General features: G+C 45.3%; 1 protein-coding gene across 4 annotated transcripts in view; it reads left to right on the top strand.

Moving 5' to 3' along the window:
* Positions 1-1,048: 1,048 nt before the first annotated feature.
* Positions 1,049-24,707, top strand: part of GRTP1 (growth hormone regulated TBC protein 1) — a 29,817-nt gene continuing 6,158 nt past the window's right edge. For 2 of the 4 annotated variants that reach the window (XM_036250016.1, XM_036250015.1), the window contains exons 1-5: positions 1,049-1,176; positions 1,599-1,750; positions 9,904-10,062; positions 14,203-14,327; positions 17,083-17,179. In XM_036250016.1, the coding sequence (XP_036105909.1) occupies positions 1,130-1,176; positions 1,599-1,750; positions 9,904-10,062; positions 14,203-14,327; positions 17,083-17,179 (580 nt within the window). In that variant the 5' untranslated portion in view covers positions 1,049-1,129. The remainder of the gene's footprint in view (positions 1,177-1,598; positions 1,751-9,903; positions 10,063-14,202; positions 14,328-17,082; positions 17,180-24,707) is intronic. The other 2 variants (XM_036250018.1, XM_036250017.1) reach the window with 1 other exon arrangement.

Raw genomic sequence — 24,707 nt, 5'->3', positions numbered from 1 at the left:
TCCTGCAGGGTGTGGCACATCCCTCCATCTGCTGGGCTGAATAGCCACAGTGAGCCAGTTCTTCTGACACCCTGGCTCCTGGCAGCTGCAGTTTTCCTAGGCCCAGCTCACTGCAGTTGGGGTGGGGTGGGGAGGCTAGGCAGGAAGGTCTGCTTGGGGAGGCAGGAAGAGACAGGGCAGGCTCTCAGGTCTGGACTGTAGGATGAAAGAGAGCAAATAAAAAATAAGACTTGCTTTTTCTGCGAAAAGCAAATAAAAAAGGGGGGATCACAAGTCAGAGTTGTGGCCTTTGTCCCTGCTGGGCACTGAGGTTTGAAGGAATCTCGGAAGAATCTAAACTCAATTATCTCCTCCAACCTTTACTCAGGCCTCAGAGGCCTGGAGGTGGGAGGACCCGCCGCCAGTCGGTCCAGCCAGCCCTGCTGGGCCCCGGTGCCCCGGATCTCGCCCCCGATTCTCCCATCTCCACATTTGCCTCATCCCACAGCCTGGAGGCCCCCGTCACCCGCACCCACCATTCCCCCCATCCCGCTCCCCGGGTCCCCTCATCCCGTTCCTCTCCCCCCATCCTGTCCCCGAGCCCCCATTCAGTTCCCCTGTGTGCCCCCGTTTCCACTTCACACCCTCCCACCCTGCACCCGGTCCCCCGGTTCTTTAGCTCCCAGAGCTTCCTCCCTTCAGGCCTGGGAGGGAGTAGTGGGCAGGGCCCCCAGCGCTCCCAGGCTCTCGGCACCTGCAATCTCCGACTACAGCCCTCCGCAGGGGCCGCGGGAGCAGGTGCAACCCTGCACCCGCTCCCCTCGCTGCGGACCCCAGCCGCCCTCCCCGCCCCTCCCTCCTCCCGGGCCCCCGCGTATTCCCACACCGCCCGCCGTCTCCTCCCTCGTCTCCGGCACTGCCTCTCCCCTCCTCTCGCCCCCTCCTCCCCGTCGCACCCTTCCCCCTCCCACCCCTCCCTCCGCCCTGGCCCCGCCCCCAGCACCGCCCCTCCCCTCCCCCGCTCCTAGCACCGCCTCCCGCTCCCGTGTCGGTGGAAGGATTCTAGCTGCCTTGAGTCCCTGGAGGCGGACTTGGCACCCCCACCCCGCGGAGGTCTGGGAGGCGCCGGGCGGCCACCCCCCTCCTCTGCATGGAGCCTGCGGAGCGCGCGCAGGCGGCGCGGGACCGGGTCCCCAGGTGGGCGCGCAGGGGCCGGGACACCCCTTGCCCAGCCTGGGGGTTCCAGGGTGGTGGTGCGGGCTTTGGAGATGCAGGGATGGGACGGTGCGGAATTTGGGGGTGCAGCAAGTGGAACGGTACAGCGGAGGGGGTGCTGGCGCTTACACGTCCCTGGGCAGAGGTGCTTCTCCGCTGCTCTTGGCCTCCGGTTCCTTTCTGCGCCCCGGGAGGGTCCAGGGCTCGCCCCCGACCCCCACCCCGTGGGTCGGTCACGGCTCCCAATAGGCCCCTGTCCCCCCACGCGGGGACTCGGGGCGGGGGCGTGGGAGAGGACCCCCGGGACAGGACCCTGGGCAGGGCCCGGCTGCTCTGTGCCACAGGTCGCACGTGCGTGCGGAACTTAATTCTGGGACTGTAGGGGTTTTCGTTTTGTATTGCAGGATTGATCCATATGGGTTTGAAAGGCCTGAAGATTTTGATTATGCAGCTTATGAAGAATTTTTTTCCACCTATCTGGTGATACTCACTAGAAGAGCAATAAAATGGTCTAAACTTCTAAAGGGAAGTAGTAGTGTCCAGAAGAGTATGACAGGTGAGTTTGGAACTTGGTCCAGCGCGTCAACAAATAGGTCACTGGCTGACGGTCCTGGGAGGAGAGGGGTTCAGGATTCCTTAGACCCCTAACCCAGGGAGGCTGCCTTGAGCCCGGCACATTTCCTAGAGATCCAGAGATCTGGAAGTTACAAGGCAGGTGTGTGTCTATGCATGCTCAAAGTTGAGGCTCAAAGCTTTGAATTCAGCTAGACCTTACACTTTTAAGGTACTGGGGCGCCCTTTCTTTCCTTCGAGATGAGCCTGTTTGCTCTCCAGAAAAAAAAAATTGGTTTCCTGTTTCTCAAAATGAGATCGGCCAGGGCTTTCTACTTGTCCGTGCTTGTAACAAAGCCCTCCCTGCTTCCCTTCCTGGACCCCTCACCTGTTCTCCTGACCCAGCCCCTTCCCTCCCTCACTCCCCGCTGTTCCTCCAGCACACCCCCACCTTGCACCTGCCTCTCTTTGGGGTTCTTCCCCAGCCTCCCTGCCGGTGCCTCCTCTTTTTCCGGTGTTGACTGGAATGCCACTCCCATGAGGCCTTCCTGAGCACCTGTGTGGAATGGCACCTCTCCGTCACACCACACACCCACACCCTGTTTACCCCTTCCTGCTTACTTTCTCCTCACTCTAACACAGTGCAGATCTTTATTGTATCACTTGTGTCTCCTGCTGGAATCAAAGATCCCTCTCTGCTGAGAGATATTGGCCAGGATAACTGCTTCAGTGTTTGTTAAATGAATGAAGTGTGTAGTTGGTGACTGCTGGGCAGTGGAAGGACTCCGGAGGAGTGTGCCCCTTGGTGGGAGTTAAGGGAACTCAGATAAATGGTGCAGAGGGGCCTGTATCGGTTTCCTGAAATAGCATATTAATGACAATTGAAGGGTGAAGACCGAGGGAGCTGCAAGGGACAGAGCTGTGTGACCAGAGTAATAGGGGTGTGCTTAGAGAGGCCAGAGATGGGGCCAGGGGACACTGCATGGGGCCACATGTAGCCACACATCACATGGCCAGGCAGACAGAAGCCAGTTGTAAAAGGATTTATGAGCAAGGCGGTGAAGAGATCAATTTTTGTTTTTAAAGCAGTTAGTGAATAGAGCCCAAAGTAGTCCCAGCACACAGTCAGTGCTTGGGAAATATTTGTGGAGTTGACTGAGTGGGCTGGGTGTAGGCAGGTGGATCTGGGAACTTGATGTCTGGTAGGGCAGGGGTCGGGAGGCTGTCCCAAGGCACTAGACAGTTCTTCCTCCTCAAGGCTATTAATGATGGGGGTGCTTGATAAAAACCCAGGCAGCCTGACTGGAATGGCTCAGTTAGTTGAGCATTGTCTTGCGCACCAAAAGGTTGCCGGTTCGATTTCTGGTCAGGGCACCGAAGGAAGGCAACCGATGTATGTTTCTCTCCCTCTCTCCCTTGCCTTGTCAAAGCATGTCTTCAGGTAAGGATAAACAAACAAACAAACAAAACCAAACTCAGGTAAATGAGCATTTCATAAAATCAGCTGGGAGGAACTTTAAACTTGGTCCTTTGTTGCTTTACAGCCGCTTGAAGCTAATAATATATCCTATGGACCATCCTAAGTGAAACATACACTGATGTCCATCCCTGTGCGGCCTCTGTGTGTTAATATGTTTCCAGCAGCTCATCGGCCTTTAATTTTCCTTTTTTTGTTTGTTTTTTTAATCCTCGCCCAAGGATATTTTTCCATTTTTGTTCAGATAGAGTGGGAGGGAGAGAGAGAAAGGGAGGGAGAGAGAGAAAGAGAGGGAGAGAGAGAAACATTGATGTGAGAGGGACATATCGACTGGCTGCCTCCCGCATGACCCTGACCAGGGCGGGGGATGAACCGCAACCCAGGTACATGCCCTTGACCGGAATTAAACCCGGGACTCATTGGTCCCCCCGCCGACGTTCTAACCGCTGAGCCAAACTGGCCAGGGCTAATTTTTCCTTTTGCTTTATTCTTACAAGTTGACTGGTGTTTTTGTTTTTAAAAGTTACATACAAGTATTTAAAAATAAACTCAATTTATGTGCCTGGTAAAATGTCTTAATCATACTAAAAGATGCAAAGTGATACTAAGTTTCTCTCCTGCCCCAGGCCCCAGTATCCTATAAAGGTGGCCACTGGTGACTGTCCTTATGGCTGCCCCCAGGAACAGGGTATGCACACACATGAGCATGTGCAAGCATGCACACATATGTACAAATGCAGCAACCACACCCATGGGGCTGCAGTTCACTTTTATTGCAGGAGAAGCCTCCTGTCCAACATGGTTAACTCTGAACTACTGACCCCAGAGGTCAGTTATAGCAGAGAATCACTACAAGTTGTACATATGTGCAAACATCTTTTGTTTTTACACAAAATGCAATGGCATGTTCACTATGCCATCTTCGATTTTGTCATTTGATTCTATCCTATCATCTCCTTTCCTTTGGACTAGTGGGTTCACTAATTTAAATTTTGTGTGTAACTTTTCTGAGAAAACCACACCCTCAATTCATTGTCTCTTTTTTCCAGTTTGGGTTTTTTTGTGTTTTTTTTTCCCCCAAATAGAGCAGGAATAAAAGCAGTCTGAATACAGACTTCTCCCAAATGTTTATTCTTTTCCCCATCTTGCAGTTATCTTACACCTGATTCAAGGATTCTCTTCTGCTTTTGCTTTGAGCATCTGTTTCTTTCAACTCTTTTAAAATTTTATCTTGATTTTTCATTGAAATAATTTTTCTTGCTTGCTTTAATATTGCTTTGATTTATGTGGTGTTAGTTAAACTCCGTGATTATAGTAACAAGTGCCATTGGATAACAGGTTTAGGAGCAAATAGATTTGATTCCTGCTGAGTCTTCAGCCGGGGGATGGGACTCAGTGTCGAGGTGCACTGGAGAAACAAGTGGCCTGAGGTTGTTTCAGGAAATGAAGACAGACTAGTTTGGTGTGAGTGTGTGGTGTGCCTCACACGGTTCTGTGATCCGGGGTGTAGCCACTGGAGCTTGGCCGTGTTTCCGGGTGTGACAGTCAGGGAAGCAGTTAGGGAATGGGTTGTCAGGCAGAAACGTGACTGGCAAGGTATTCCAGAAATGGCAATTCAGTTTTTTCCTGCATGTGTTCTAGGCTGCCTATAGTGTAGTCAGGTATGTGACATCTCGGGGAAGAGATGACATGGTAAAGGATTTTGGTCCTGCAATGACCAGGGAATTCAGTCTCAGAACCCCATCCCCATAGAGCAAATATCCTACAGGAGCCCTTGAGACACCTTGATATTCCTCCCTCCACCCTGAAGACCAAGTTCAACAAACTTAGTTCTACCTTGGCCTAGCCCCTGTCCTATTCCTGTTCATTTCCTATTTTCATGGGAAGGGACTCCGCAAGGGAAAAACCTCATAGCCATTTGCTTCTTCTAGATCCCCTTCCTGGTGGCTTAGAAAGTCAGTACCATCTAATTTAGAAATAAATTACAAAAACATATTTTCAAAGACAAATACCGAAAAGAAAAAAAAAAAGCCCCTGGAGATCTGCTCAACTTTGTTGGGGCAGACAGTTGGTCCAGCTTCTTGTAGAAAAATTTTCCCACTGTTCTTTCTTTATATTTTATCCTTCTGCAAATGTCAGCAATGAGCTGTGGGTGAGCCCTGCCCTTGGAAAAGGTCCGTCTCTGACGCCAAGTAAACTATTTTCATTCTTTTCTGAAGAAACATTATAAATTTAGATAACAAACATCAAAAAGTAGCAAAAGTATTTGTTCTTCAACTTCTAGGTATTGTTACCACTGGTACAACGGTTAAGATTCACTGAGCTCTGACTGTGTATCAAGTACTAGGCTGAGTGCTTTATTTCTATTTTATCGATGAGAAAACTGAGACCTGCTCAAGGTTTGGGCCTAGGAAGTCACAGCAGAGCCAATGTCTATCTCCATATTGAGGGACTTAACCGCCCTGGCCGGTTTGGCTCAGTGGTAGAGCGTCAGCCTGCGGTCCAGAGACAGAAGGACTTAACCATCCCCCCCCTCCTTTTTTTTTTATCAGCCTTGTTATATTTTAAAATTATGTTTTAGAATTTATGGTGAAATTCACTGTTATTCGTGTATAGTTCTATGAGTTTAGACAAACCCATAGAGTCACATAACCTCACCACAAGCAAGATTCAAAGCAGTCCATCACCTTCAGAATTCCCTTCTTCCGCCCCTTTGTGGGCAGTCCCCACCCCAGGCCACACCCCTGATCTCTTCTTCCCTAAAGTTCAACCATGAGAAGACGTCCTGTTAATGGGATCATACACCGTGGAGCCTTTTGAGTCTAGCTTCTTTCAATTAACATAATGCGTTTGAGATGAATCCATGATCTTGGGTGTATCAATAGTTCATTTTTTATTGCTGAAGAATATTTCATTGTATGATGTACTACAGTTTATTTTATTTACTTGTTTGTTTGTTAATCCTCACCCAAGGATATTTTTCCATTGATTTTTAGAGAGAGTCGGAGGGAGGGAGGGGGAGAGAAAGAAAAAAGAACATCTATGTGTCTTGAGAGAGATACATTGATTGGTTGCCTCCCATATGACCCAGACCAGGGCCAGGATTGAACCTGCAACCCAGGTACGTGCCCTTGACTGAGAACCAAACCCACCCTTTGGCCCAGGGGCCACTGCTCTAACTGCTGACCAAAACCCGCCAGGGCTACAACTTATTTTTTTTATCTGTTCATCAGTCAAAAGACATCTGGGATGTGTAAAGCCAACATTATAAATATTCACCTACAGGTTTTTGTGTGAATTTAAGCTTTCATTTCTCTTGGGGAAATATCTAGGAGTGAGAATCCTGGGTCATATGGTAACTGTATATTTAATTTGTAAGAAATTACAAACTGTCTCTCCAAAGTGGCTGCGTAATTTTGAGGAGCCACCGTCGATGAATGAGAGTTCCTGCTGAGTCTCCTTCTTGCCAGTACCTAACATTGTTGGTATTTTTTATTTTGGACATTCTTTGTTGGAAAGAGTATTCTATATCTACATTGAACTTCCTTTGCAACTTTGTCAAAAAGCAATTGATTCTATTTGTTTGGGTCTATTTCTGGATTTTTTCCCTTGTATTCCATTAATCAATGTGTGTATCCTTTCACTAACACCATACCGTCTCGATTATTGTAAGTCTGCAGTGGGCCTTAAAATCAGATAGAGTGACTTCTCCGATTTCATTTCAAAATCGTTTTGGGTCTTCCAGTTCCTTTGCCTTTCCACATATATTTTGGAATCAGCTTGTTATTATCAGCCAAGTATTTCTCCTGGAAGAGTAATAAGCATTGCATTGAATTTATAGATCCATTCGAGAAGAATTGACATCTTAACAATATTGAACATGGTATACATGGTATATCTCTCCACTTATTTAGGTCTTTTCTGACTTCTTTTGCAGCATTCAGCACTCAAATCCTGCAGCTTTTTCGTTAGATTTATACCTGTTTTTCTTTTTGATGCTATTTAAATGATACTGTTCTAATATTTTGATTTCAGTTGTTTATTGTTAGTGTGTTCAACTACCATTGGTTTTTTAAAATTGATTTTCAGAGAAAGAGAGAGGAAGGGAGAGAGAGAGAGAAACATCAGCTCGTTATTTCACTTATTTATGCATTCATTGGTTGATTCTTATTTATGCCCTGACTGGAGACTGAACCCATAACCTTGGTGTGTCAGGATGATACTCTAATCAACTGAGCTACTGGGCCATTGATTTTAGAGAGTGAGGAAGTCTCGGGGGGTGGAGAAACATCTACAAGAGAGAGAAACATTGATTGGCTGCCTCCTGCACGCCTACTGGGGATCAAGCTGTAACCTGGACATGTGCCCTGACCAGGAATTTAACTGGTTACTTCTCTGTGCACGGGAGGACGCTCAACAAACTGAGCCACACCAGCCAGGGTGAACTACCATTGGTTTTTGCATGTCTTTTCCTTTTGCTACCATCTATTAGTTAAAATAGTCCCCACCTGCTTTGGGACTGACCCCCTGCTGGTCAGCAGAGACCGATTAACAACTCTTTCAGGGTATTCCTGGTCATGTTGCCCGCTGAGGGGTCATGAGACCTACAGTCAAACTTCAGTGTAAATCATACTAAGTTGGAGGAAAGGTCAGGCGGAATTATTAGTGTGTTTGATAGACTTAAAAATAAAACAAGCTTTTGCTTTTCATGTTTCCATAAGAGTAGAAATAGAGTAAGTACAGAGATGTTCTTGCCAGACATGATCCTCCAATGTGAAGTGAAAAAATATTTTAAAAGGAGAGAGGAGAGAGGAGAGAGGAGAGAGGAGAGAGGAGAGAGGAGAGAGAGAGAGAGAGAGAGAGAGAGAGAGAGAGAGAGAGAGAGATGGATCAGCTGCCTTCTGCATGCCCCCTACTGGAGATCGAGCCCAAAAACCCAGCATGTATCCTGACCAGGAATTGAACAGGCAACTTCTCTGTGCACGGGACAACACTCAGCCAGCTGAGCCACACCAGCCAGGGCTCCAGTGTGCATTTAAATTGGCAAAGAGAGTTTCTTAAATTTTCTTTGGCTTTCAGTGGATCTTAGAATCTGTTCCTTCCCTCTTCTGGGTCTTCCCTTGTCACCCTGCATCATTCTGCAAATATGTAGTGTACATTTACTGCCCACATGCCCTCCTGGAGTGGGCAGGTGCAGGAGGCTTGGCTTCCTGGAGCTTCCATGTTAAGATGCTCACGTACATATGGGTCACCTTCGAGTTTGAAGTAATAAGGTTTTATCAATAATGCTTTTCATGACAGTAACCTAGAATGTTATTCCTATAATTTTTTCCTGTTATATGCAATTGGTGCCTCAGATTTTTTCTTCAATGGCAGCTTGTGAACGTTCACTAATTGCATTAGCTTTTATATTATCCTAAAGTGTGGTTTCTCTTAAAATAATGATATTTATAATATAATATCAAAGGAAAACAAAACTGTGAATATTTGCTTTGAAAATGAACTGTTTTGCAGGTTCAATTAAGGTCATTAAAAGCATAATATAACACCCCTGAGCTTACTGTAATTAATCTGAATGTTAGTCTTACAAATCTTTTCCATTTGCCTGGGAAATTATTGAATATTAATTAATTGAGGTCACTCATGGTTTTTGGTTTATTTTCCTATATGTTTCTATGGCCGTTAGGAAATTACTGGTTACCTTTTCACGTATTTATTTTCAATAAAAATATTCCTCCCAAATGCAGCCGTTCTCAATTTATAGAGAGTAGCTGCAGCTGAAGCCCTTTGCTCCCGGCTCAGGCTCGGAGACAGGCCGTCTTGTTTTCAGCTTGTCCTCTCACTGGTCTCTGCCCCAAAGAGGGCTTTCCAGAACACCCATGTGACCTGGGTCCCCTCTGTCTCACCATCACCTCCAGGGAAGGACAGTGCATCTGACCTGGAGCACTAGGGCCTCTGGCTCTGTCCCAACAGTTGTCCCTCCAGCCCTCGAGGCTCTGCTTGTAGCTCCCAGGATCAGCTGAGGGTCTCTTCCTGCTTCATGTCCCTTCACTTGATGTGGCTTCTGTCCCTCCGACTTTCCTGGCATTTCCTCCCATGTGCAGTGCCTGGGTCTCAGTGACTATTTCTGGTCCAAGCTGCCCCCGAGCAGGGGCTCAGGCTGGGCCTGTGGCTAACCCGTCTTCACCTCCGTGGCATCTGGCCCAGTGTGTGTGGTGGGCAGCGAGGGAGGACCAGAGGATGGGCCTCGAAGCCCCAGTCCGGATGGTGAAGGAGTATCGGGTTATTGCAGCTTCGTGCCTGATCGTGCCTGATTGTGCTCAGTTTGAGAGGGAGAATAGGATCCTGTATGTACCAGTTTTGGTGGAGATGTGTGAAGTTTTGCATCTTTTTTTTTTTTTTTAATCCTCACCTGAGAATATTTTTCTAGATGAACTGTAACCCAGGTACATGCCTTTGACCGGAATCGACCTGCGACTCATTGGTCTGCGGCCAACGCTCTAACCACTGAGCCGAACCGGCCAGGGCATTGCATCTTTTTAATGTTTGATTTAAGGAGAGAGCTGGTGAGCTTGAGGTATTGAAAGTAGTGCCACTTGCTCAAAGGGCCCTTCTGTGAGGGTTCTGACCTTGGGAAATGCTTGGTGTCCTTCTGAAGCTGCCCCTTCTGTCGGTTTCAGTGAAGCGCTATATCCGGAAAGGTGTTCCATTCGAGCACAGGGCCCGTGTCTGGATGGGGGTGAGTGGAGCCCAGGCCCAGATGGAGAGGAACCCCGGCTATTACCATCAGCTTCTCCAGGGACAGAGGAATGACAGCCTGGAGGAGGCCATCAGGACAGGTGACGCACGGTATCCATCCCTTGGGTGCGTGGTGGCCCTGGCAGGAGGAGGAGGAGAGGGAATTATCTCCAAATTGGGTTTGCACCCAGTCTTTGAAGTCATGATGTTGACAAAGAAATGAACATTGTTAAAGATGCACCAACTGATTTCAATTTGAAATTATGTTTTTCTTAAAGGAAAATCAAAACTTATATTCATGAGGGGAAAACAATGTCTTTGATTTATTCAGCAAATATTTGAGCGCTTAGTTAGCTGGCAAGGAGAATGATAACAGAAAGACCAGATTCCTTCCATGAAGAAGCCCTTAAGGAGAGTGGAAGGCCACTGAGCAAGCTGTCATAATGAGGATAATCGCTGTAGGGTATTTGTACCTGACAGGAGCACATGGAATTTACAGATACAGCTACACGGGAGTCTTAAAGCCATACACCACAGTTTTCTTTCTTTGTGTCAAACTGCAACAATTGTCTAGGGATGCTGATATCTTTGGCCTCTAATCTTTTTTTCCTCCAATTTTCTCAATAGTTACATAGGCTCTCTGGTTCTTAGAAGTTCAAAGTGCTAACAAAAAAATGTTTAACCTAAATTGAATAAGTAGATTTTAAGGAAATATATCTGCCTTCTGATTTTAACAATTTTTTTTTTAATAGAATGGGAAGGAGAGAGAGAAATATCAATGTGAGAGAGACACATTGACTGGTTGCCTCCCACAGGACCCTGACTGGGGCTGGGATTGAACCTGCAACCCAGTACGTGCCCTTGACCAGGGATTGAACCCATGACCCTTCGATCCACAGGCCGATGCCCTAACTACTGAGCCAAACTGGCCAGGACTTAACAGTTTTTGAGAAATACAAATTTAAACACAAATAGTTCATTTTAAAAACTCAATTACTTTGAAGTGATGAGCAGTGGGAATGACTTGTGACAGTGAGAGAGTGGTGTGTCCCCAACATAAGAAATGGGGATCCTTCAATCCTCAGGGTCTCCGGTGCCCAGGGTTGGAACCAGCAGGGAAAGCTGGGGGTGTGCTGAGCCTCCAGCTGCATCCTGATTGCACAGCAAACCAGGGCCACAGGGCTCCGAAAAGAAGCGGTTCCTGGCTTTGCAGGAACAGCCTGGGGCATCGCTCAGCAAGGCTGGAAATGCTGAGTCAGGTTGGGAAGAGCCCTTAGGTCCAAGGAAGGCTGAGCATAAAATAATGTTGTTGTTTGTTTGAAAAATGAATTTAGAGGCTCTGTTTAGTGTCAAGCAATTTTGGATAATTTTTTTATTGTTGTAAAATATACATAAAATAAAATTTACCATTTTATCTTCCCAAGCTGAAACTCTGTCCCCATGAAATACTAACATCCCCCCCCCCCACCTGGCACCCGCCATTCCATTTCTGTATCTCGGAATTTGATGACTCTAAGTACCTCATATAAGTGGAATCATACAGAATTTGTCTTTTTGTAACTGGTTTATTTCACTGAGCATAATGTCCTCAAGGTTCATCCATGTTATAGCATGTGTCAGAATTTCCTTTTTAAGGCTGAATAATATTTCATTGTATGTATATACATCGTTTTATTTAAATATTCACCCATGGATGGACACTAGGGTGGCTTCCATCTTTTGGCTATTGTGAATAATGTTGCTATGGACATGGGTGAACAAATATCTCTTCAAGACTCTACTTTCAGTTCTTTTAGGTATATTCCCAGAATCGGAATTACTGAATCACATGGTAATTCTGTGTCTTTTTTTTTTTTTTTTTTTTTTTTTTGAGGAATCTGGACAAATAATTTTACAGGGTTAGTAAAGTGGATGTTTCCATGTAAGCATAGTCTGAATGTCCCTGTCCACATCTACTTACACAAAGAAAGGTAGCATTTCCTATAGAAAGATTTTAAAACATATGGGAAAACTTCTCATAATAAAAAATATTACATAGGAATGAGCACAGCTGATTACTCGTCTGAATTAGTGAAAAACAAACAAACAAACAAACAAAAAGACCATTCATTTCCCCCTGACCAGTTGCAGTTTTTGGAATGTTTAGAATTCCAGGAAAAAAATTTTTTTTTGTTGGAATTTTTTTTTAATCCTCACCTGAGGATATTTTTCCATTTATTTTCAGACAGAGTGGGAGCCGGAGAGAGAGAGAGAGAGAGAGAGAGAGAGAGAGAGAGAGAGAGAAAGAAACATGGATGCAAAAGAGACACATTGACTGGCTGTGTCTCCCACACAACCCCAACCAGGGCTGGAGACTGAACCTCAACTGAGGTACGTGCCCTTGACTGGAATTGAACCCATGACTCTTTTGGTCCTTGGGCCAACACTCTAATCATTGAGCCAAACCAGCCAGGGTTGTAGGAATTTTGTAAAAAATTTAAATGATTCAAGCCCACCTACAGATGCAAAAAACAAACAATCTAAATAAATTAGGTATTTTAGTTAATGACAGTGTATCAGTTAGTTCATTAATTGTAACAAATGTACCATACTCATAATAAATAAATAAAATTGCCCTGGTTGGTGTGGCTCAGTTGATTGGGCATCGTCCCTTCCACCAAAAGGCTGTCAGTCTGATTCCCAGTTAGGGCACTTGCCTGGGTTTTGGGCTCGATCCCCAGTGTGGGGTGTGCAGGAGGCAGCTGATCAATGTTGCATCCTCACATCGATGTTTGTCTATCTCCTTCTTTCTTCCTCTCTCTCTAAAAATCAATCATTGAAAATACAGTGACATAAAATTTTTAAAAAAGAAAAAACGAAATGTAACCATGGCCAATAAAACAGAGAAACCCTGTGCCTCCCACCTCTTGGCACCTTCTTGATACTACTCAGTCATGAATCATTGTAAAGCTCCTACTCACTGTCCCCCGTGACGCTGTCAGAACTCTGGAAGGCACAGGCTGGGGGATGGAGAATGAGACTAATGGGAGGCATTTAAAACACAAAACAAAAATTTTGGGGGGTAGAAAACACAAAAAAATAATGTGCTTTGGGACACCAAACTTGTTGTTCTGCTCAGATCTAGTTTTTTATAAGCAAAGACAAGGCCTGGGGGCCAGAGGTTGGGAACAGAATGACTTGCAGCCTTCCCAGCAGGCTTGTGGACATCACGCTAAAACAGAAATTGGATTTCCTTAGGCATGGAAGGGAGATACTGTGCATGGTTATCTTATAGCATGATAGAGGAAGCCAATGGTTATGGGAGTCCTACAAGGAGATCTATGGGGGGGAGGGGGGGGTCCCAGTTTGTTTTGGTTATCATGCATAGCACAGTAGCAAACACTCCACTAATCTAACTAAGAGGGATCAGTCTAGTCAAAGAAGATGTAATGGTTTAAGTTGACATATATCCTCTATGTTCCTGCACCTGTCTACAGTGTTAACATCTAAAACTCAGTTTTAAAAAGGCAGGTGTCATCTTGACCTTGCCCAGCACATGTGCCCCTGCACTGGGCCCTGGTGTGGACTGGCTGAGCCAGGCTGGGAGGGCCAGGCTGTCTGGTGAGTGGGAAGAGGCTGGCCAGGAAACCCTTCTGCAGACAAGGGTTGACGGTGCTGTTTATTTAGTTCTTAGTTTTCAGTTTTGTCTGTTCATCTCCAGAAGGGAATCTTGGTGTGTTCTGCCTCTTTATGTTTTCGATCTTCAGAACTGGAAAAGTTTTCCAGGTTTGTGTAAAATGTTCATCTGTCACTTGTCCTAGAGTCAGGCTTCCCCTGAGCTAAGAGACTGCAGTGTGAGGACAGGTTTGCGGGGTAAAAAGAGTGAGGGAAAATCCGGGTCCCGCAGTGGCCCAGGCTTCAGCTGGAGAAGCCCACTCTGCAGTCACTGATTTTGAGAGAATCGCTCTTGGGGTCCACTGGGATCCCCCCGGGTGTGGCTGGAGCAGGATGGGGGTCCTGGGAGTGCCCTCTTCTTCCTTCCTGACTCTAGTCACCCGGGACCTTGACTCTGAAGACTGCAGGTGCTCATCACCCATGAAGGGTAGCCATGCTCCTCTAGAGTGATTCAAATGCATAGCCAGGGTCGATACCATTCCCTAAACCTGAGACAGAGCCCAGAACTTCACCAGGTGGGTTTTGGTACCTCACAGACATCTTCTGTTCCCACCTTTCAAATAATTCTGCCATACATTTCTCCGCAGATATGAACAGAACCTTCCCGGACAATGTAAAATTCCGAAAGAGCGCAGATCCCTGTTTACAGAAGACCCTGTACAACGTGCTGCTGGCCTACGGGCACCACAACCAAGGTGTGGGGTACTGTCAGGTAAGCCCCAGAAGGTGAAGACGGTCGACAACCCACAGACTTACGTCAGGGACGCTCTGCAGGTCTGTGTTAGGTACTCTTTGTCACTCTAGCTCGTAAACTCCCTAAGTCACGGCACCTGCACAAGCTGCGACATTAAACACTTCCCAAAAGCTGTGAAGCCTCTATGTAGTGATTTCTTTTGGTATCAGGCTGCAGTGAGGGGGGGTGAAGGTGGAAAGTTGGGATGCAGGTAGGAGGTAACTTAAGTGAACACAGGACTGTATTTTCTGGAACACAAAGTGAACAAACAGCACCTTACTGCCTCGGTGCATATTGTGCGTGTGTGTGTGTGTATGCGTGTGTGTGTGTGTGTGCGCGTGTGTGTGTGTGCGTGTTGGAGGGTGCGGAAGAGGGTATTCCTTTGAGGTTATTTTTGGAAATCAATCTTCTAGGCAATTAAAGGTAATAGTGTGCCTCGTTGCCTGCTGCTTGGTCGTCCTGTTTTGGATTCGCTGGATGAAGCACATGTGAGGTGGGGCCGACTCCTTTCTGGTTTCTGCCGGAAATGGTCTCGGGCCGCAGCGTGTGGGAGACTCGCTCATGGGGAAAGCGAGGGGGCCCGTGCTGGGCGCCGCGGCCGGGCCCTCGGTGGGTGCTGCATTGATCCGGCTGCTTTTCCCTGGAGATGGGCCGGCTCTGCCTCTGAGCTCCTGGGCCTGCGCCACCAGGAGTGCCAGGCAGGGTGTTGGCAGGAGCCGCCCGTTCCCTGTTACCAGGAATGCTGCTGGTCGCCATGGTTGCGAGTAGGAGCCCACGGCCTCACGGAACAGTGGCTTCCCCTGCCTCTGAGGCTGCCTGTTTCCCACGCTCTTGGAGCCTGAGGCTTGTCTAAAGGTTTCCTGAGGGGGGGTGAGTAAACCCATCGTGATGGAAAGCATACATCGAACAGTCATGGGCGAGGCCTCCGAAGCTGGTCGGACAGGCCGGGGAGCCAGGAGCGTTAGGGTCCTAACAAGGTTTGAACAGATGGTTGTGCATCGGGGTTGCATTGGCAATTTGCGTTCCTGCGTGGTCAGCATGTGGCATGGCTCTGGGCACAGAGAGGAACAGGGGAAATGGGGGAGAAGCAGATCCTTTTCAAAAGACCAGCCGCAAAGAAGCATAGTTACTACTCACATTCACCTGAATAATTCATCAGGTTGAGTTTTCACATTGCTCTGTTGCCTGGAGGCAGCACCTTCAAAGAGATGAGGCTGGGATGGGCCCACTCTTCCCAGACAGTATTCCTGTCATCCTCAGCTTTTATTACTGTCATTAACTTGTCCTGAAACAAGGACTCCGCCTTTCGGAGATGGGGAAACATGATGGCTGAGAAATTGTTCTGAAAGCATTCTAGTTACTGTTCTTGTGGATTTTTAAAATAGCTTTTAAAAAATAAACCATGCTGCCCAGCTGGTGTGGCTCAGTGGATTGAGTGTCCTCTCATGGACTGAGGTCCCAACTGGATTCCAGGTCAGGGCACATTCCCCGGGTTCCGGCTCCCTCCCCAGTAGGGGGCGTACAGAAGGCAGCCGATCGATGTTTTTATCTCTCTCTCAAAAAAATTTAAAAAAACCTATTTTAAAATAAATAAATAAATAAATAAATAAATAAATAAGTAAAATAATAAAAAATAAACCACACAACTAAAAATATTAGCATGATGTCAAAACTCTATTGAGTTTTGAAATGTATGTTGGCTTTTAGAATATATATGTTTACACACACACACACACATTGTATTGGCTTCCTGGAACTGCCGTGACAACTTATCATAAGCTGGAGTGTGTGAACAACAGGAATTGTCTCCCAGTTCTGTAGCAGAAGTCTGAGATGAAGGCATCGCAGGGCTGGTTCCTTCTCAGGCTGTGAAGGAGAATCTGTTCCAGGTCCCTCCCCAGATGCTGGTGGTCTCTGGCAATCCTTGACATTCATTCCTTGGCTTTTAGACGCATCACTCAATCTCTGCCTTCCTCTTCATTGGGTGTTCTCCCTGTGTGGTGTCTCCATGTCCATACTTATCCTGTTGGTTGACAAAAGTTGGATTTTCCCCTTAGTATTAGAGAAATACATAATTATTTTGGAAAATACAGGCGAGTCAAAAAGGAAATAGAAATCGTCTGAAATCACCCAGAGATGACACTAACTCACTGTTGTTAAGCTCCCACCCATCATGCTCTTCCCTGTGTCTAACTGCTTCCCTCAGATAAGAAAGTCACCATATTCCAAGTATTTTAGCAACATCTGCCCTTTGGCAAATGTGCCCCATGATTTCCCCCAAACAGCCTCAATCACCAGAATCTCTTTCAGCATCCCCATATGTCAGACCATGTTGCTTATGGACTTTATGAAAAATGGCTATTGGTATTGTTCCCCCTCTGATACAGAGTTTCATGCTATTAATTTTTTAGAAACCCGTTAGTTGTAAGTTGTATATTTTATCATAAGGTTGAAGAGTTTTTTATTTTAGTATTCTAAGGCAGTATTCAGAAGAGTTCCTTTTAATCATTTTCTTTTTCTTCCTTTTCTTGTAGACTAAATGCGTTACTAGATGTCAGATCCTTAGTATCTCCAAAGTTGTACTAAAAGGTCATTCTAGAATTACGCAAGTTTTAGGGAAAAGCAAGGGAAATGGAATGTTAGTAGTTAGCTGCCTAACTGCTTATGAATCACAGGATCTTATGGTACTTTAAAACTTGACATGGATTTCTGTTTCTCATTTTTCTAATTTCAGGGAATGAATTTTATAGCAGGATATCTGATTCTTATCACAAAGAATGAAGAAGAATCCTTTTGGCTATTAGATGCTCTTATTGGCAAAATACTACCTGGTATGTTAAAAATCCCTATTGAATGTCTTTTCACTGTCTTGCTTCCGGTGTTATTGAAATTATTTCAGCTGACTAGTAAACATTTAATGAAAATATAACTGAGTTGTTTGGGAGTTGAGGTTAAAATCTTTTTGCAGTGAAGTTCAAGAGAAGAAAAATATTTAAGGTCATTGGCCCCAGCTAGAGTCTTGTTGGGCCTCAGTATGTCTTTTTATTTTATTTTTTTTATTTAATTAATTAATTTTTGTTACAGTTGCTCCTCCTTTTTCCCCTGACACCCTCCTCCTGTCCCCCCAACCCAGCATTATTGTCTGTGTCCATTGGTTATGCTTATATGCATAAGTTCTATGGTTTATCTCTTCCCTCCCCCCACTTTCTCCTCTGAAGTTTGTCATTCTGAACCCTGCTTCTATGTTTCTGGGTTTATTTTGTTCATCACCTTATTTTGTTTATTATATTCCACAAATAAGTGCGATCATGTGATACTTGTCTTTCTCTGACTGGCTTAGCCTTAATGGCTTATTGATCATGCAGTCTGTGAATGTTTCACTTGGTTACATGCATTTGTTACTGAGTTTGTTAATAATTGGAAGAGTGAAATAATTGTCAGCTGTTATTATTACCGTTATTAAGGTAAGAATCATTCTTTTCATACACTTCCAGCTTTCTATTTATTAATGAATATTGTTTTAATTAAGAGATAGTTTCTTTGTTAATAAACACCCAACGATTTTGGTAATGCACAGTGTAGACCATGAGCTGCAGAGTAGGATCACTTTGGGAAGAGAAGTAGCCAGAGCCATCTGGGTGGGAGAGGACTTGATGGTGGTGATTGGTCCAGTGAGCCTCACACTTGTCCTGAAAGACAAGCATAGTTGCAAAGCCCTCATGACTGGTGGACGAGAAGGGTACAGGCTTCCCACGGCAGTGAGTTCTAGGTTGGTCTTGTTTTCTGTGTCTGCCTCTGAGTTTCCTTCCTGTTCTCCCTTCCCTCATGTGTGCCTCCCTGAGCCAGGCTAGAGCCACCCAGAACAGTGCTCAGGGAATTCTCTGGAGAGCTGGCTCCCATCTCTAGGACACGAGCATGGTGTGCACACAGCATGTCTCAGGTTTCATGCTAAACTGCATCTACATTCTCATTTAATCCTTAGCGCAACTGTACCACATAGACCTAATCATTAAACCCATTTTACAGAGGAGGACTAGATCCCACAGCTGTGTGCGGCAGAGCCTGGGTTCAAGTCCACAGCTCTGTGGCTCTCAGACCTTAGCATGTTCTTCATGGAAGAGTGGATCTGAATGGCACCACTAAAAAAGGGAGGATCTGGAAAGATCGAGGGAAGTGGGGGCCTCCTCATGCTCCGGTGCAGCCATTAACCAGGGCTCCGGAGTGGGCTGCCGAGGCCGGGCTGGATGGCGCTGGCCCCGAGGAGAGGAGCGGTGGAGAGCCCTGAGTGAGCGGAGAGCCTGCGGGGAGAGCTTCACAGTCCCAGCTTCACCGTGAAGGCCTGGGCTGCAGTGTGGGGAACTTACGAGGAAGAGGGAGTAAAAACTTTCCATGTGAAATATTGTCAGAGCTTGGTAACATGTCCACTGTTTGCTTCAGTTATGTCCTAGGACTGAATTACAATGAATATTTATATCCATGACCAATTCGGTTCTGGGAGCGCGGGAAACATCAGTGAACAAATCAGAAAAGGCCCTGCCCTTGTGGAATTCCCATTGTAGTAAGAGGTCAAACGATGAGCAACAGCAACCACAACACAGCCAGTAATAAATAGGTGAAATATATAGTGTTAAATTCATACACGGAGACCCAGGGAAAAGCCCTGAGACTGAACATTTATTTCCATAAGTGGAGGGCAGGGAAAGACCAGAGAAAGAGACTGGTGATTGGTAGAGTTTATTAAGGTAAACTTACGTTCACGGCATGTCTTCTGCAGTGCAAGACAAGATGGATCCCTGTGCCACTTGGCAGGTGCCAAAGAATTGTATAGGGTAAAAAAAGGGGGAATAGCAATGGGTGTGTGAATGCTACCAGGTACAGGAAATTACTTTACATGCTTGAGCAAGTCAGGACAACAACCTGTTCCAAGACCAGCATGTAGCAGGAGGCAAGGGAAGGGTGCTGATTTATAACAGAATGAACATCAATTATGATGAGATAGCTTCAAAAGAGAGTTTGCATAAAACAACCTCCATTCTGGCCCGGGTCCAGCTCAAGGAACAGAGAGCAGTCATGTCATGGAGTAGTCTCTCCTCCATAGTTAATAAACAATATTTAACTGAGTAGTTGGATCCCCAGCCCCGGTTGGAGAGTGTGTGGGAGGTAACCAACCCATGTGGCTCTCATTAATGTTTCTCTCTCTCTCCCTCCCCCCCTTCCTCCTTCCCACTCTCTCTAAAAATCAATGGAAAAAATATTCTTGGGTGAGGAATAACAACAACAACAAAATTTTAACTGAGTAAATTTGAAGATCTATTTGGCTTTATTAAACGATTCATGAATCAAGCAGCAACTCATCTAATAAATAGAGAGATAACATGAAGGATTATACAAGATGGAAGGCTTTTATAGAAAGGAGGGCAGGACAACGAAGTCATCAGCAAAAGACAAATGAAAGTTCATTAAAGGAAAGTAAGAGTTCAGATGATGATAGCCTCTCATTGGCTGAGCTGTGTCGTTTCCATTGGCTTGGCTTGTTGCTGGGCAGGAGGAGAATCTTCCTCCCTCCTGCTGGAATATTAAAGTAGTCAAGTGCTGTAATTCTGTAACTGATTTTCTTCCAGTTGAGGTCTGCAAATGAGGTCTTCCTGTTTGGGGTAGTTGACCTAAAGTGGTAAGGTGTGATAGCCTTCTCTACAGGCCTTCCCAACTCTAATTTTAGTTGAGGTTTCCTTTAATTTTCACAACAGATTATTAGCAGATGATAAATGCTGACTTGGAAAAGCATAAAAGCGAGACTCCAGACTGCTTCTAAAGTAGTAGTGTTATTATAGAGACTTAGTTTTAAATCTATGAAATGCATTTCTTATCGTTATTAGGTTCAGTCAGACTAAGCTGCAATGCTGTGAGGTCTTGATTGGGAAAAAAAAAAAAAATCAAAATAAAACCGCTAGGATTGTGAGAGGGCAAAGGGGTCATCCGTGTCATTGCAGAGCTCTCCACGTGGCCAAGAGGCCGCTCTGTGTCATGTTCTCTGAATTCTGGTCGCACAAACTAGGTCATTTTAGTGCCACAGTTATCTTGTTTTTACTTGTCTCTTTTTAATTATAGAAAAATAATGCCGGTATATTCTCATTCCAAAAGTTCAAAAATATAGTAGTGATTATAGGATAAAAAGTGACAGTCTTCCTTCACTAATACCCCCCTCCCATTTCTCCCCTACTCAGAGGTAATTATTATATTATTGTCAATTTGGTATATATATTTCCAGAATTCTTTCTATGTATTTATATATAATGAAGGAGTGAAATTTCACTAATGAAACAGCGAAAATTAAAAACAAAACAAAGAACCAATAGAAAAAATAAACTGAGACAAAAGCTGGTTCTTCAGAAAAACTGATAAAATGGATAAACCTCTTGTAGGACTGATAAAATAATAGGCAAGGTATTCAGAAATGAAAAAGGTGCTGTAATTTGAAAATCATTATATTTTTAAAGAATCGTAAGACTGCAAATAAAACGAAGAGATAGATAATTTTGAGAAAAATACAGTTTCACAAAGTTGACTTTAAAGAAAATAGAGCATCTGAATGGACATATGCACAGACATACACAAATCTCTTCACAGACATACAAAATCTTGTCAAACTTTGAAGGAACAGATAATTCCTATATGTTTATAAATCTTGCAGAAAATAGAAAATGATAAACTACTCAACTCATGTTATGGAGCTAGTATACCCTTGCTGTCGTGCAGGTGAATCTCATTGATGAGCACAGTTATACAAACCCTAATTTAAATAATAATAAATTAGCAACTTAAATCCAGTGATAGTTATGAAATATTATTTTTTATCTAAAGAGAGTTTATCCCAGAAATGCAAGGATGGCTTAATCATATGGAAGACTCAAGAGCAAAGCCAAGCCAAGAGGGCTTGAAAGAAGAATAATGGAGATTTATTATAATGTTATAATAATTAATATTGTGTGGTATTAGCTTATTGATGTATAAATAAAAAAGAGGCCAGAAATCAACTGGTCTACTGATCTATATTAATCTATTAGAATCTATGTGAGATATGTCAAATAATGGGGAAAAGAAAGACTAATTGAAATATCATTTGGTGACAACTGACTATATGAAAGAAGACAAAATGAGGTCCTTATTTCTATTCCAGATGGATTCAGACTTTTGTGAAAAAGCAGATAGGCACTTTACAAAATAGGAAACCTGAATGGCCAACAAAGTTACGAAGAGATGAGCAAGTTCTCCTGTGAGCAAGGAAATGCAGATTTAAACAACACTGACGTAGGATGTCAAAGCCAGCTTAGCCACCTGAAGGCCACCACTTCTAGGCAAGTGACACCCCAAATTTCAGAGCAGTTGAAATGGGCTAAAAGTCAGTGTTAGAACTGAAGACAACATTGTGTTACAGACTTCCCACAAAGGGACTCGGAGGCAGAGAGTCTCTTGTACAAAGTCACGGAACTCACGGTCTTGGGCACCCCTCGCTGGCTTCCTGCCTTGTTGACTGAGCCCTCCTCGGGCACTGCCAACTCTAGGAGCATCACTGTTGTACAAAGGTTAATAGTCACTGAGATCAGGTTTACTTGAAGGATTTCATTTTTACAGTTAAATGCTTCTTATGGTCCTAGGTCAACAAGACGCTAGCAAACAATGTCCATATGTGCTAAACTTGGCCTCCATACACCCACACCCCGAATTCAGTCTCATGCAGACCTTCTGTGACATCAGCCAGCCTCTTAGGGAACCAGTGGTGGCTCTCCTGACTAGTCAGCACTCAAACCAAGGCATCCAGTGAAAGGGTGCAAGAGAAAAAGCAGATTCATTTCGTGGGCAGAAGAGGATTCCTGAGCCATGCCGAAAAGCCAGGCAAGGACCAGGCTCTAAGTCCCTGGTGCCCATCTGACTTCAAGAAATGGAGGGGGGAGTGCCATCTTGGGTAATTACATGAAGTAATGAGTCAGTACAATAATGACCTAATAATTATTGGCCTCTTGAAAAGCTGGTCAGACCTGTTTTACTTTGAAACACAGGGAAGTATATTGTCAGTTGCTCATCACAGAAATAACCCAGCTCAAGCTAGACGGTGTGCCGAGATGAGGGCTGATAAGGCATGCTCTGTGGGGCGAGGCTCACAGCCCCCGAGGAGCAGAGGGACGGGGAGGAACACTGCCCTCCATTCGTCTCAGCTGCACCTGAGTATGAGTTTCATGTCTTCTCATGATTAACTTATCTGTAGGGTCCCCCCCATAGCATTCCATAGCCTGTGCCCTACTCCTGTGGGACATGCGTTTGCTTATTCACAGGCAGAACTTTATCCCTGAGCTGAAGAGAACCCATTTTGGAATTAGACTACACAGGTTTGAATCCCAGCTCTACCACTTACTACTCATGTAGTAATAACCATGGGCACGTTTTAAGTCTGTACACCCGCCCCCCCCCCCCAGCAGCACCCACACCCGAGACAGCACCTCTGTACCTGCCCTGCCCCCGCAGCACCATTGAGCTTTGATGTTCTGACTCAGCTACTGGGTTGTCTGCAAAGGTGAATGTCCCCAGGAGAAGCATAACTAGGGGCCCAGAGAGGCGAGGCCAGTTCAGGGGCTGCCGAGGCTGTCTCTGTTCCTGTGCAGGGTGGAATGCAGGCCTGCTGTGTGCTCCTCTGCTCAGACAGCAGTTAGGGGACTGCCGCAGCCCGGGTCTGCAAAGAACTGAGGTTTGTCTCGCCTTCAGCATTCAAAGGCAGAATGCACTGAGGAGGCAAAATAACTGTGGAGGGTTTCAGGGATCTTCCTCTGTGACTGGCTCAGGCCGTCTGGGGTGTGACTTTGACATCTATTTTTGGAAGCTGCTGTAAGCGTCTCTGTAACCAAGAACAAGGTTGTGCTGTGCTCGCAGCTTAAACGTCCTTCTCAGCAAATCCTCTTATCACTCCTGAGCTTAAACCCGGCTCCCTCTGAGATGCCACTCGTATCACTAGGTTGGCACTCAAGACACTCTTGAAAAGAGAATAGAGAATCTCTGCTTTTTTCTCCCCAGGTAGACCAGAATATTGCTGAATTAAAAAGGAGAAAGAGCCCTGGCTGGTTTGGCTCAGCGGTTAGAGGGTTTGATTCTTGGTCAAGGGCACGTACCTGGGTTGCAAGTTCAATCCCCAGCCCCAGCGGGGGTTGTGCAGGAGGCAGCCAGTTGATGTCTCTCTCTTACAGTGATATTTCTCTCTCAAGTCTCTCTCTCCCCATCCCTCCCTTCCACTCTGTCTAAAAAAAAAAATTAATGGAAAAATATGCTCTGGTGAAGACTAACAACAACAACAAAAGGTGTACAGCCAGTGTGGCTCAGTGGTTGAGCATTGACCCATGCAACTGAGGTCACCAGTTCAATTCCCGGTCAGGGCACACGCCCAGGTTGTGGGCCTGATCCCCAGTGGGGGGCCAATCGATGTTCTCTCTCATTGTTGTTTCTCTTTCTCTCTCCCTCTCACTTCCTCTCTCTGTAAAATCAATAAAGAAAATAAAGAGCCTGGCCGGTGTGGCTCAGTGGTTGAGCATTGTCCCATGCACCAAGAGGTCACTGGTTTGATTCCCGGTCAGGACACATGCCTGGGTTGGAAGGCAGCCAATTGAAGTTTTCTTATCAGTGTTTCTATCTCTCCCTCACCCTTCCTCTCTCTAAAAAAAAAATCATTAAAAAATATTTTTTAAAGGGAGAAAGAGAGCAAATGGCTCAAAGTATCAAGAGACAGATGCAAAAGTAAATGTATGAAAGGGAAGAATTTTTTTAAATCCCTGGTATTTTATAACCAAATTGGCTTCTGTTAAGTTATTTCAATATACTTTAGTATCACACATAGTTTATTGTAGCTTCCTCTTTGAAAATTAGCAACATGACTGTGATATTGTGTTAATATTTATAATGACTATTTTAGCCAAAATATTTAATTGTCTAAATATTATGTCAATGTCCCTTTGACCAGACTGCACCTGGCGAGAGACCAGACTGCACAAGATACTGTATTTGACAGTATGCAGAATGTGTGCACATTTTCCTGTTTTATTACATAGATTACCTACTAAATTTTTATAGCAAAAATTAAGCATTAACATCAATCATAATATATCACATTAACAAGGTAGGAAGTTTTTTGTCAAGACAAATGTCTGTTCAAAAGATGGACACATTGTTGGGAGCGTTGGTCGGCCTGTTGAGCGTGTGGTCACAGAGCTGTAGGGACTGCTGGCTGCCAGCTAGTCCCAGGACCCTGACGGGAGCAGAGTGACCATGAGGTCGCCTTAGCGGGCCGTGTTTTCCATGTTTCGACAGGCTGGGGCCCCC

Source organism: Molossus molossus, unplaced genomic scaffold, assembly GCF_014108415.1.
Source record: "Molossus molossus isolate mMolMol1 unplaced genomic scaffold, mMolMol1.p scaffold_m16_p_9, whole genome shotgun sequence".
Classification (NCBI taxonomy): domain Eukaryota; kingdom Metazoa; phylum Chordata; class Mammalia; order Chiroptera; family Molossidae; genus Molossus; species Molossus molossus.
Note: the sequence above shows the minus strand (reverse complement) of the source record. Positions and strands in the feature narration are given on the sequence as shown.